The following is a 13,763-nucleotide window of genomic DNA, read 5'->3' on the forward strand; positions in this document are numbered from 1 at the left end:
GAAAGAGCAGATGACTAAGTATGATCAATTGTGATGAGAACTGGCACTACCGTTAGTGATGTAAGAACCTGCGTGCGTTTCTGTTTTTTGTTTCTTTTCTTTTTTTAGGACAAGCATCTCTTTTCTTATCTGTGAAAACAGAGAACTGAAGATGGGATAACATTTTTGTAGTTTTTATTTGTTGTGTCATTAGTATCCTGCCTTGTGCATAACAGTGGCCCAGAACCATATCCAGTTCTATAAACATCTTTATTTGGTGATGATTTGATGTATAGGCCAGGAAAGTACAGGTTAAGCTAAGATATTGTCAGAGTGTTGAGTTTAAATTTTCGTTGTTTGTCTTACCTTTCTTCTAACGTGTTTACCTTTTAGAATTTTGTGTTGCTTCGTATTTTATAAATGGCAGCAAAGCCTACTGTGAAGTCTGAATACCCTTTATTCCCCCCAATATTTGACTGATTTTTCAAATTTAAACCTCCTTTTGTGCTTTTAACTTCAGCATCAGTTTCCTTAAATGTGGGAGTGAAATTGATCTTACTTTGTCCTGACTTCTACATTATTCTTTGGTCTTAAAATCCTTTCCCATGGTATCTTCAATCTTCTTTTCCAGATAGTTTTTGTAAAATCTTAGTCTATTTCTTAGTTTATATACTCTTGACTCTTACTACTGTGTTGCCTGTTAATATGAACTCTTCCAACATACTATATTGCACACACACACACACACAATTATTTTGGAAGCATCTATATGTAGGTTTAGCAAAGAATTAAACATGCAGCGGCTTTGTCATAATGGACTTTTTGTTTATTTCTAAAATTGGCTTTTTTGTTTTAACAGATAAGTGTAAAGCAGGAAATTACTTTTACTGATGTATCTGAGCAACTGATGAGAGACAAAAAACAAATCAGAGAGCCAGTAGACTTACAGAAAAAGAAGAAACGGAAACAACGTTCTCCTGCAAAAGTAAGAGAATATATTAAGGTGGTGGTCCCTAACCTCCTAATCCCAAACTTTTGCTTAATCTTATGGTCAGGAGCCTGGCTGGACCATAAGGCAAACATTAAAAATCTCATGTGGCATAGTGAAGTTGGAATGTTGTATCAGAATCTCCAGGAGGATGGAATACATGTCTGCATGGAGGTGGTGGGCCATTGGTTTTCATTTTTCCACTTTTTTTACCATCTCTTTTTTCTAAAAACAAACTTTCCTTTTTCCACGTGTCTCTTTTCTGCCCTTGCTTCTCATTCATATTAGTGTTACTTATTTTAATATTACGATTTCAAGAAAATTCAGCACCAGTTATTCGTCAGGGAAAGGTTGTTGGATACCTATGCTAGAATGTAAGCTCCATGAGGGCAGGGATTATGTTATTCACAGTTATATCCTAAGAGCCTGGAATGGTAGGCATAATTGGCCCTTAATAAATACTTGATGGGTGAATGAATAGATTAGTAAATAAATGACTTTGTAAATACTAGTAGTAATTGCCTGCTTTTTTCCTCTTTGGTATAGTAATAGTTGACCTTAGATAGCATTTTGGTATTCCTATGACATCTCTGAATTCTGAGTGGTATGTTTACATCTTTATAGTTATTTTTCATCTTTTGTTTTCCCTCATATAGTGAAGAAGAATTTTTTTTTAGTCATAATATAACATGACCTTTTAATTTTGATGGCTCCTTATGTTTGCATTTGTGATTTAGATCATCATCATTATTTATATAATTTGTCTATTTTTGGACTTAGTGATGGGCCGGAGCCAGCTTGAATTGGCTTGCCAGAGCTTGCCAAGTTTACAGGAATTTTGCAAGCCAGTTCTAAAATCATTAGTAACTTAAAATTAGCCATAAGTGAGAATATTTACACCTCGAATATCAACAAACACTTCCCACCACCTGATTCCTTACTCTGTTGGTAAACATTAACAACATATCATAGCTTTTGGGATATATGTGTATACCTACTATAGAAAAATTTGAAAGATATAGAGACTATAATAACCTGTAGTCATATTGCCAGAGATCGCTAACATAATTTTCTGCCATATTCCCTTTCTGTATTCAAATTTGTGTACATAAATTGATTAAATGTCCTAATTTTTTAACAGTGTGTAAGCAATTTTTACATTTAAAGTTATTAATGGTTTTTTAAAGATTTTAGGTTTTACCAGCTGCATAATATTTTATGATGTATCACATTATATTTGGTGATGGCTATGTTGTTGGAAGTTGTGTTATCTTTGCCTTCATTTTAAATCGTGCTGCACTTAAATTGTGTGAGAATCAGTCATCAGTCAGAGGGCATGAATTGTTCAAAAGTGTTGATGAAGTGGCTCCTTCTGGAAATGTTGTACCAGTTACATTGTTACCTTTAGTGGACTTGAGGTGTGTCCTGTCTGTACTTTCAAGTGTTGAGACTTCGTTTTTTGTAGCTTAAGATGGACATTTCATTATAGTTAAATTCTAATTTCTTTAGTTAATGGCCATACTAAACTTTTTTTTCTCCATAATTATTGGCATTTTATATTTCATGGTTTGTGAAATCCCTCCCTTCCTTTCTCCTTCCCTTTGTTTTCTTGGGGTTAATTTTTTTCTCAGTGACTTATGTTACTTTTTGTTGTTGTTTTACATTAATGAGTAAATAAAGTTTTTAGCATACAGAGCAATACATGGTTTTGAGGAAAAATTAATTTATAATATTGCAATAGTGATTGTTACTTTGGGTTCACTGCTAATCTATGGGGAATAAAGTCTTTTAAAAAAAAAACAGTGTATGTACTACATTTTCCTTGATATTCTATTGCCATTTTTTTTTCTGGTTCTATTCTTGAATATAATGTATCCTAAAATTCTGACTAAAACTCAGATTATTATCTTCTAGTAGGGAGTTACTTGAAGTCTCTATTTGGTGCTCTGTTCTAGGTGTTTCTAAGTGCATATCAGATTTTTAGAGGTTTAAAGCTATTTTGCTTGTTTAATTTGTAGATAAATTCATAATGTTTATGAGTTAATTCTAATGCTTAGAATATTTTTAAGGGTATTATGTAAATTTATATTTGTATAATTGCTAGATGAAAGATTTGGCATATTTTAAGTATATTATGTAAGAATGTTTTGGGGAGGTCTTTTTAGGGAATTCCTAGGAGAGTGAAATAACTAGAAATAATATATGGAAGATGAGGGGGTGAGAATAACAAAAACAATTACTTTTAAACTGTCCTGACACAGTAAATGTAACAGAATGGTTGTGACTATTTTCTAATACTGGTCTGCAGTGTCCACATGAATGGTTTTGGTATCTGGCATCTTAGAATTTGAGGCAGAGCCACTGAGTTAATTTACATTTTCTCAAGTATGTTTTTAAAAATTTACACTTCATATTTTTCATTAAAGTAACTAGTTCTTTTTATAAGAAGAGAAAGAAAAGCTTATCTCATTTATAAATCAATGTGTTGCTTATTTTAAATTCCTTAAAAACAGTTCTAAGTTTCATAAAGAATTATAATTCACTATGTTTAGAGGACTCTACTCTCTCCCAAAATCTTTCCCAGATCTTGAATTTTTCCATTATGAATATTTTGGGTGTGTGCCATCATTGTGTCATATTAGATTAGGGATCTGTACAGAAAATATAACTAACATGATAGACTTGTTAAATATTAGAGCTTACACATAGAGCTCTAAATATTAGAGCTTACACATCCATATATGTATCCATGTTCTCCTTTCAAGAGCCGCTCTGTAGTGAGAAGTACTGTATTGTTATGTCATTAGTTGCCATGGATTTTAAGCAATAATTGCATTCTAAGCCTTTATTGTATGGCAGAGGTAGATTTGAAACTTGAAAATTGCCAAAATACATTTGGCAACATACCTGAAGAAGAGGATAGTCAAGCTAGGGAATGTTAGCTAGGTCAAGGTATTTGGTGCTGTCATGGATTAAGCTGTTTTATGAAAGTAAATTTTTTGTATAATAAAATCTTTTCAATGTCATTTAATTTAATTTTAACAACTTTGTTGGAAATCTTTAATGTGTTGTGTTCTTTTTAAATATAGTGCATTTGAACAATAATGTCTAATGTCTGTGTTGATGATGTAAACATTTTTAAAAAAATTGTATGTATTATAATGAAACCCTTTGGAAGGACTGAGATATTAGGGCTTTCCCCGCCTCTTACCCCTGAAAACTCCTGACTGGTAGACTTTAAATGGTTTTTTTTTGATGCTTATAATTGCTTCATTGTCTCATCCTTAATGACATGCTATTCTTTTTTACATTGCTATACTTAGTTCCATTGCCCCTTTGAATCTCGTTTTATTGTGAATGAGCACTGTGTATAACTAAAGTTATCAGAAATGTGTGAAAAGTTTTAGTAAACATAATTCATTCTCCGTGCATTCATGTCAGTGCGTCTCCTCCTGGCTCTTACTAGAGTCACCTATAGGGCTTTTCCAGTTATAAATATCCAGGCCCTATCCTTGGGGATTCTTATTGAGGGGATTTCCATTTATACTTGAAAAGAGTCCAGGGCGATTGTGATTTATGTTTATGCTTGAAAATCCAAAGTCTTAATACTAGAAACTTGTGGAATAAGAAGTAAGGAATGAGCTATTACCACTTTACTTAGATACTGACTTGTGAAGTGAATTATGAAGAAACACAGAGGTTTCCGTGAGGATTATTGAGTCAACATCAATGAACTCTGAGAATCTTTTTAAGAAAAATATGTACAACAACATTAATCCAGTATTGTGTACATTGTATAGATCTTTTCAAATGTCTTAGTGACTGAATGATTAGAGCAGAGTACTTTTAATTCCTTACTTCTTATTCAGAAATGTATCTTTTTTTTTTCATTCCCTTAGCAAACAATTTGGGTGCCTATAATATGCCAGAATCTCTCATCAGGTGCTAAAGAAAGGAGCTGTTTTTGTTTGTTTTAACAGTTTAGGTGGTCTGAGTAGAAACAGATTATTCAAAGTTGTGCTGAACTCAGGAAGGATAAGAGTATTCCACAGATCAAATAGATTGTGAATTATGTAGAGAACCCTTAACAATTTATTATACACCATTCGTTCCCAGAAAAGATTTGTGATTTGATATAAAAAAGACCTTTAATTGAATTTTTCAATGAAGAACACTTAATTAAAGGGAACAAAAAATAGATACACTAGGCATGTGTCATACTTTCTCTTACATGTTGACTTGAAGAAGGGCTTTGAAGCTGAAGAACTGATTATAAAATGGGGGTTGGAAGTACAGAATAGTACTTAAGAGAAAAATGAAGAAGAACATTAGTAAAAGAATGTGTTAGTATTCTACTTTTCTCTTTTAAGAATTTTATTTATGGGGTGCCTGGGTGGCTCAGTGGGTTAAAGCCTCTGCCTTTGGCTCAGGTCATGATCCCAGGGTGCTGGGATCGAGCCCCACATCGGGCTCTCTGCTCAGCAGGGAGCCTGCTTCCTCCTCTCTCTCTGCCTGCCTCTCTGCCTTCTTGCGATCTTTGTCAAATGGATAAATAAAATCTTTAAAAAACAAAACAAAACAAAATGCTTTAATAAAAATTTTTATTTATGGGGTGCCTGGGTGGCTCAGTGGGTTAAGCCTCTGCCTTCAGCTTGGTTATGATCCCGGGGTCCTGGGATTGAACCACTCATCAGGCTCTCTGATCAGCAGGGAGCCTGCTTCCCTCTCTCTCTGCCTGCCTTTCTGCCTACTTGTGATCTCTGTCAAAAACATAAATAGAATCTTAAAAAAAAAAAGCACTGCATCAGAAACAAGAAAATAATGACTTCTAAAAAAAAAGAATCTTATTTATTTGTCAGAGAGAGAATGCACCAACCAAGGGGAGCAGCAGGCAGAGGGAGAGGGAGAAACAGGCTCCCTGCTGAGCAAAGACCCTGGGATGGAGACCTGAGCTGTCAGCATACACTTAAGCGACTGAGCCACCCAGGCATTTTATTTCTCTAATTTTCTCAGGGAGCTATGTGTTTTGAGTAAACAATTTTCTCACAAAACTGACTAACTTAAAAAAATATTTTGATGTAAACCTTCCTTTAAAGATCACATATTTTTTTGCCTAGTATTTGGGAAACCTAGACAAAGGAAAAACTTGTCTAAAACTCAGTGTTACTATGCTGAGCATTATTATTTTACCATGCCTACAATATAGTGACTTTTGTGTTCTGGCACTGTCAAAAGCTTGTCGTTTTAAAATGAAATTTGTAATATATAAAATCTAGTATGGAGAGATAGTGAAAATTCTGAAGAATGAGAGTGACAGTGTGAGGGTGGGATATTAGAAGTAGTTAGGAGGGTCAAGATAGTGTGTTGGTTATTGCTATGGATGTGTGGTAGCTGTGTTATTTTGTTGTATGTCTTTGGGATGGCACTATTCTGTTTCTAATTTGATTTGAAGAATAAAGAGAATTTTAGAAGATGTCATTCTCTACCCCTCCCACCCCCATTGCAGTGAACTGACTCATAATGCAGGCGAAAGTTAAACTCTCTCCTCTACATTGTCTTTTGGGTTTGGTGGTGTAGAAGATGATTTAGGTTGATTTAGGGATATATGATAAAACCTATAACCATTACCTCAAAGTATACTTTAATAATTTTAATAGTACATAACAGAACGGAGAAGATAATTTCTGCCTTTTTAAAAAAATATATTTTATTTATTTATTTGACACAGAGAGAGAGAGATCACAAGTAGGCAGAGCAGCAGGCAGAGAGAGAGGGGGAAGCAGGCTCCCTGTGGAGCAGAGAGCCCGATGCGGGGCTCGATCCCAGGACCCCGAGACCATGACCTGAGCCGAAGGCAGTGGCTTAACCCACTGAGCCACCCAGGCGCCCCTAATTTCTGCCTTTTAAGACAGCAAAACTTTTCCTCCCTGAAGGGTATTAGGTTGTTCAGTGGCAGTGACCCTTGAGGAGTGAAAAATCTCTAAATTTAATAGAGCTTTGTTAGTGCCTGATGAAAATTGATGTATTATTTAAGATAACTATTATATGTAGTACCTAGCTGGGAACAGATTTGGGTCAGATCAAAAAATATATCTAATGGACCGTGAGATTAAGAAAGCAGATTAATTAAGGCATTCCATTTGGTTTTGAAATTTTTTTACTGAAAAATTCTGTTTTGAATTTATAAACAGATAAGAAAATCAAGTATGTTAAGTATTATTTAGACTACTGTTAACTTCTCCACTCTTGATAAAGCCCAATTTCTTGGTCTTTATAATATACCAAATTTCTCCAAGAGTAGGAGAGACAAGAAGCAAGATAAATCATGTGCAGGTAATATAGCAGGCATCTTAAGATTTAAACCTTGAAATTTAAAATCTTTAGTTGTAATAGTGTTCTTAAATTGAGGGGGAAAAGAAAAGCAAAAATATTTTACAGTCAAGTTATAGTAGCAAGTGAGACTGCTAATCTCTAAGGCAGACACATTTAATTGGTAAATCACATTCCACCAAAGGATCTTGAAAGGGTGTGAACAAGAACAGAAGCCATATCTATACCAAGGAAGAAAATTTTGCTTATAGCAATGTGCCATTTCTTTTCCACTAAGGGCCTTTGTTCTTTGCATAGCCATGTCACTGTGGCACTAATAACTTCGAAAAATTGAAAGGTATCACTTTTGGCAAAAATTTTGCAAAAGAATAAAGTGGTGAGCCATGAGGATGCTTGGTATGGGTAGCAGACAGCCATGTTAGAAATTTATAGAGTCTCACTATGTTCCAGATACCATTTTGGGCACTGGGGTTATAGTGGTATAACTGGCAGAATCACGTGGGTATATTTAAAAGAGATTATAGATTGGAAGAGCCACTTGCTGTTCTGAGGCAAGATGGATTTTACTTAGTGTCCTTTATACAAATATGTTTGCTATTCTGCCCCCCAAAAAAGAGAGAGAGAGAAATAGTAAAATGTCTAAGAATTTGATTTTTCTGTCTTTGAACTTATAAACGTGCTAGATTTTTCAGTCGTCTTATTCACAAACCAGTGTTAATGCTGTTTCATCCATAAAATCCACCTTGAATTAAAGCTTGAATCCACAGTGAAAGGCAGCTTTACCTTCAGTGCCAGAAAACAATGACCTAGAACTCCTTAACCCTTCATAAGAGGGCTTTGTACAGTCAGGGATCACATTCGTTTCCCCGTCAGTTACTTGGGCCGGATTCGTTCCTCGCAGAGGACCCCCCCCCACCCGCCCCTGCAGTTGCTATGCCACGGGAAGCTGTTGAGTTGCCATGTGTTTGGCACTGGATCTTCTTATTTGTTATCAACATATGTGTGAAAAAAATACCTGGGGCTATCTTGTTTTTAGTTCTGTTTTATATAAAATTTTTAACATCTTTTTGTTACTTGTTTTATGATAGAAATATTTTGAATCTTCCTAGAAAAGATTTTGTCGTTTTTGTTTTGCTTTGCATAGTGTTAACTTGCATGTTATTTTGTGACTTGGAGGGGTCAAAACATTTAGAGGGACTGGCCAGAGATGAAACTTTCTATTCTCACTGGCTCTCATCAGGAAACTGTGACACCCACTTCCATTCTTGTGCCAAATGTTTCTCTGTATGACTCTGGTGCACAGACTTTGAAGCATTGTTGACCGCATTGGCAGTTTGCCCAGAACCCACATATCCTGTATAATTTGCATAATAATTACCATTGATTTACATACAGTACCGGCTGAGTTGTCTTCCAGAATTTAAAGTAAAAGAATGTTTTAAAAACTAAAGCCTTTCCCCCCTTACCTCTCCTGTTGTCTAGGTTTGAGAAAGGGGTTGTTGCTGTGTGTTTACAAGCCCTAATCAGTTTCACAGGCCCTTATATTTCCCAAGATGTTTCCTAGATTTTTCTGCCCTGTGTGAGATGTGGTTTCAAAGCTCCTACACTGTATGCCCCTACCTCCAGTATTGTTTCCCTCTTACTTGCCATGCTCTAGTGATCTGATTTCCTACTGGCTTTCTTTGCTTCTTATCTTCACATCATCTTCTGCCATGTCATTTCTAATCTCCCCAATAATGAAAAAAAAAAAGATCATTTATTATTTTTACTCTGCCATGTGTCTAATGAGAGAGACAGTTTAATGTTGCATGTGGAACAAATGGTTGATAAGTTGGAATACATGAAGCCCAAAGATGAGCTTCTCTCTCTGGCACTGTCCAGACCAGGCCCATAATATCCTCAACCTCAGGAAGCCCAGGATGATATGATTTCTTTGTCACCTGTCTTCCTTCCCCATACCCACTCTTGATTTATTTATCCAATAAATGTTTTTAGGAATATGTTCAACGGTGGTTTAATAACCCTAGAATAAGTAACCTTAGAGGTCCTAGAGTGAACCAGACTCCAAATTCTATGCTAAATGACTTAAAAACTTAGATTGCTTTTTCTCTTCTTCAGCAAAAAGAAAGAAAATGTAATAGGTAAGTATTTATGTAATTAAGAAGAGTATTTAAAATATATAAGTATATTCTAAAGTATAAACAATGTGGAGTCCCCCTCCCACTTTATCTCCCTTCTGCCCAGTTCCCCAGCCATCACAACTCGCTATATGTGTTTCATGTGTATCTTTCTTAAATAGTTTTTATGCATATACAAATAAATATGTATCTTGGTATGTACTTTCTTATATGCAAAAATTTGCAAAATTATGTACTGCATTTAAACCTTGCATTTTTTACTTAATAAATCCTTGGGCTTTTTCCATATAGGTCTATAGCTTTCTCGTTTTATTTTACAACTACATAATATTAAGTTGCATTCATTTTCCAGGATTTAACCAGTTCTATATTGATTAATACTTAAGCCATGTCTGTCTAAAACATAAAACTTTCATCTTGCATATGTGAGAATTTGAAATTGAAAGTAAAGTTATACTCACCCCAGCAGAGAACACTTAGGGACTCTGTTAGACATCACCTTTGGAGAGGAGGGGATAGAGTGCTGAGATCTTCTTACCAGCTTCTGAGGTTTTATTAGTTATTTTTACCATTCTGAGTCACCTTGTACTTTCCTACAGTTAATGATAACCTTATTCTTACAGCCTTTTCAAAATGAGGAAAAAACTTTTCATAATTTCTGGTGATGATTGTTTGCATTAAAAGGCATTGCCTTTTTTGTAAGTTAGTATTATGTTTTTAAAACTTCATTTTTGCCTTTTTTTTTTTTTTAAACTAGATCCTTACAATAAATGAGGATGGATCACTTGGTTTGAAAACCCCTAAATCTCACGTTTGTGAGCACTGCAATGCTGCCTTTAGAACGAACTATCACTTACAGAGACATGTCTTCATTCATACAGGTATTTCTTCAATTAAAATGGACTTGTGGCAGTAAGGTTATTGTTGTTGCTATTTTCACCTTGTGTGAATGTCATCTATTTCTATGACTGTAGCTAACCTTGTATTTTAAATCAGAGATTTCCATAGGCCAGAATGTCAGAAGGAAACCAGGGAAGAACTTTAAATGAGAAAACAATGAGCAGGGATATATAAAATTAGTTAGTCTTAATTGGACACTTACCTGGCTTAATGTGTTCTTTTCAGCTAGAGAAACAGTTAAAGAATGTATTATTAAAAGCCTATCAACATTTATTTTCCTCTGCAAGACATCCAGATAGAGTTTGAAATATGGATTTATGAAATATGAGTTTCAAATATTAAAAAATGATAATAACATGACATTGCAGAGAGCAGACCTAAAGACTAATCACAGATCCTTGGGGAAACAGACTAGACACGTAGGTTAAATTAAAGGGTGTGGGGTGGGGAAGATAGAGTGGTAGGGTAGGTTTAATGAAGTAGGAAATAGAGTGTCCCAGAAGCTAAAAAAAGAGTTTCAGGGAGGATATGATCAGCAATGGTACAATCTTCAGAGAGGATAGAGAGGGATAGAGAACTGAGAAGAAACCATTGAAATAAATAGCAAAGAGATCACAAGTAGTTTCTAAGAAAGCAGAATGTAAGGGTTAAAGCACAAGTGGGTTGTGGAGAATTTGAGACGTGAGGTTAACTACTCTTAAGAAGGTATGGTTGAAAAGGAAGGAGAGAAAGTAATAAGGTGGGAATGTTTCAGGATTTCTGGAAAGATTATTTGCATAGAGCAGACTTCAAGAATACTTAGAAGGAAAGGTTCCAGCAGAGAAGGGGGAATGATTGAAGAGGTCAGATTGGGGGTGGGGTGGGAAAGTCAGGGGGAAGATGTTTGAAAGTTCTGAAGGTTCTGGAGAAAATAATTGAAGGGGCATAAAGGGATAGTTAGCCATGGAGACCAAGGTGGGTGGATCTTCTTTCAGATAAAAGGAGAGAGGAGCTGTTTAAGACACAGTAGATAACCTAGGGTCCTTTTTAGCTTTCTGATTTTTAAATCGTTTTAAATTGTTTTCTTCCTTCTTTCCTTCCATTCTTCCTTCCTCCCTTCCTTCCTTCTTTCTTTCTTTCTTTCAGATATAGAGTGGATTTGATCTCATCTTTGTGTGATTGTGAGAATGTGCATTTTATAATTGTGGGGGGGAAATCGAGGAAGTAAAATTCTTTTAGATTAATGAACAGTATAAATATATTGTGTGGATAATTTGGAATTTTCCAGAATTTGGGCTTCTAAGATTTATCTTTCCTCAGAAGTAGTAACTATAAACTGTGTTTTATCCAGTAACTAATTTGTGGATGTGAAATTATTTTAAGGCGAAAAACCATTTCAATGTAGTCAATGTGACATGCGTTTCATACAGAAGTACCTGCTCCAGAGACATGAGAAGATTCATACTGGTGAGTGTTGCCCCCTTCCTAGGGTTGTTAAAATTACCATTCCAAATATAGGGAAGAATTTTTAACAAGTAGCAGGAAATTGTTGCCACTGTTAATCAGTTTTGTTTCTTAAAAGTATGTATCAAAGCTCATATTTTTTCTTGGAATAAATCAGTCTTAACTGTTAAGACTTGGCTTTAATGTCCAAGCCCAATAAATTACTTTGAAATAGAGTTTTATAATAAAATAACATAAAATGTATTTGAAATGGCAAAAGGAGATTTTTGTGAAATAGCTGTTTCCTAAGATGTTTAACAAGTTCAGGGTTAGGTACAATGATCGTTCTTACTCATCAGTCTGGGGAGGAAGCAAAGTGGTGCCTGAGCCCCAAGACACAGACGCCGCTCTTCGTTCCTTACTGTGTCATGTATGTAGCTTGCTGTGTTAAGAGAGTGATGAATTGGAGACTTCCAGTTTTTCAGTTAAGTTGTTAATGATTCAGAAACAAGTATTTCGGAAGATCACTTTAACGGAACCCATACCTTAAAAAGTTAAGTCTCTTTTTAGAGCAAACAATTATTTGCTTTTATTTATTTATTTATTTTTTTAAAGATTTTATTTATTGATTTGACAGAGAGAGATCACAAGTAGACAGAGGGGCAGGCAGAGAGAGAGAGAGAGGGAAGCAGGCTCCCTGCCGAGCAGAGAGCCCGATGCGGGACTCGATCCCAGGACCCTGAGATCATGACCTGAGCCGAAGGCAGCGGCTTAACCCACTGAGCCACCCAGGCGCCCTTATTTTATTTTTTGACAAGTGTAAAACCAAGTGTTACATGTAGCCTTGATTTAGTAGACTTTCAGCTTTTGACTTTGATATCTGTAAGCATGGTGAAGAGAATTTCTTTAGAACTTATTTCTAGTCTTTTGCCTTTTGTGATGGAATAAAAAGAGTTGGTGTATTTGTATCACTTTGTTTCTTACATTTAAGTAGAATTGAGAATGGTGGTGATACTGAAAATATGAAAGTTCTTCGTATTTTTCTATATTAAGTACCGAAGCAGAAACCTGCCCAGTGTTATTTAGATGTGTTCTCATAGTACCTGCAGTGCACGTGAAAGGGGATCCTAGACAGTTTGCCATATAAAAGAAGCAGCTGCTGCCTGGTAATATGCCTTTCTTTGCATCTACCAAAGAAGCATGGATGTGGCTGGTCTCCTTAAATACAACTTCAACTGTGCGGCACATCTGTGTGCTCTAAAGTTGTACTTTTCAAAGATTGTTATGCACAACAGCCATTTCAGTTTCTTAAGTAAACATGTATCATCACTTCCAGATGGAAGGGAGTGTAATAGGCACTTCGGGAGAGAGAACAACTTTATTGATTTTAGGAGACCTACAGCTAAATTTATATTTCTATACAGTAATAAAACCTGATCAGATAGTGATTAAGTGGTTAAAAATTTTTGTATGTTTTTAATACCGATTAGATTTTGATGATTTACTTATTAAAAAAATATTACTGAGCCTTCAGTATTTTTCAGGTGTCAACAATACAGAGATAAAAAAGAAGTTTCCTTGTAATTTATATTCTAATGGGAGGGACGTACATAGAAACAAGCACAGCCTGATAAATGTTGTAGAGTTTTAAACATATTCTTTTTTTTTTTTTTTTTTTTTTGACAGAGAGAGAGATCACAAGTAGGCAGAGAGGCAGACAGAGAGAGGAGGAAGCAGGTTCACTGCTGAGCAGAGAGCCTGATGTGGGGCTCGATCCTAGAACTCTGAGATCATGACCTGAGCCAAAGGCAGAGGCTTAACCCGCTGAGCCACCCAGGTGTCCCTGTTGTAGAGTTTTACAGAACATGCTCTTGTGCCCTTGAGCAAGAGCCAGCTGTGTTAGCTATTGAAGGTTACATAGGGAAGGCAACACAGGGAAACTGCAGGAGGCTTAGTTGAGAGAAAGACAGCATGTGTGTGTGAGTGAGAGAAGGAGAGAGAGAGTG

The 13,763-nt window shown here is 35.6% G+C and overlaps 1 protein-coding gene across 6 annotated transcripts in view; it reads left to right on the forward strand.

Annotated features, from left to right (window-relative positions):
• The window catches only part of ZNF148 (zinc finger protein 148), a 124,240-nt gene that overhangs the window by 76,398 nt on the left and 34,079 nt on the right, over positions 1-13,763 (forward strand). For all 6 annotated transcript variants that reach the window (XM_047734774.1, XM_047734815.1, XM_047734784.1 and 3 more), the window contains 3 exons: positions 839-964; positions 10,193-10,316; positions 11,698-11,781. In XM_047734774.1, coding sequence (XP_047590730.1) covers positions 839-964; positions 10,193-10,316; positions 11,698-11,781 — 334 coding nt within the window. The remainder of the gene's footprint in view (positions 1-838; positions 965-10,192; positions 10,317-11,697; positions 11,782-13,763) is intronic.

Source organism: Lutra lutra, chromosome 1 (assembly GCF_902655055.1).
Source record: "Lutra lutra chromosome 1, mLutLut1.2, whole genome shotgun sequence".
Taxonomy (NCBI): Eukaryota; Metazoa; Chordata; class Mammalia; order Carnivora; family Mustelidae; genus Lutra; species Lutra lutra.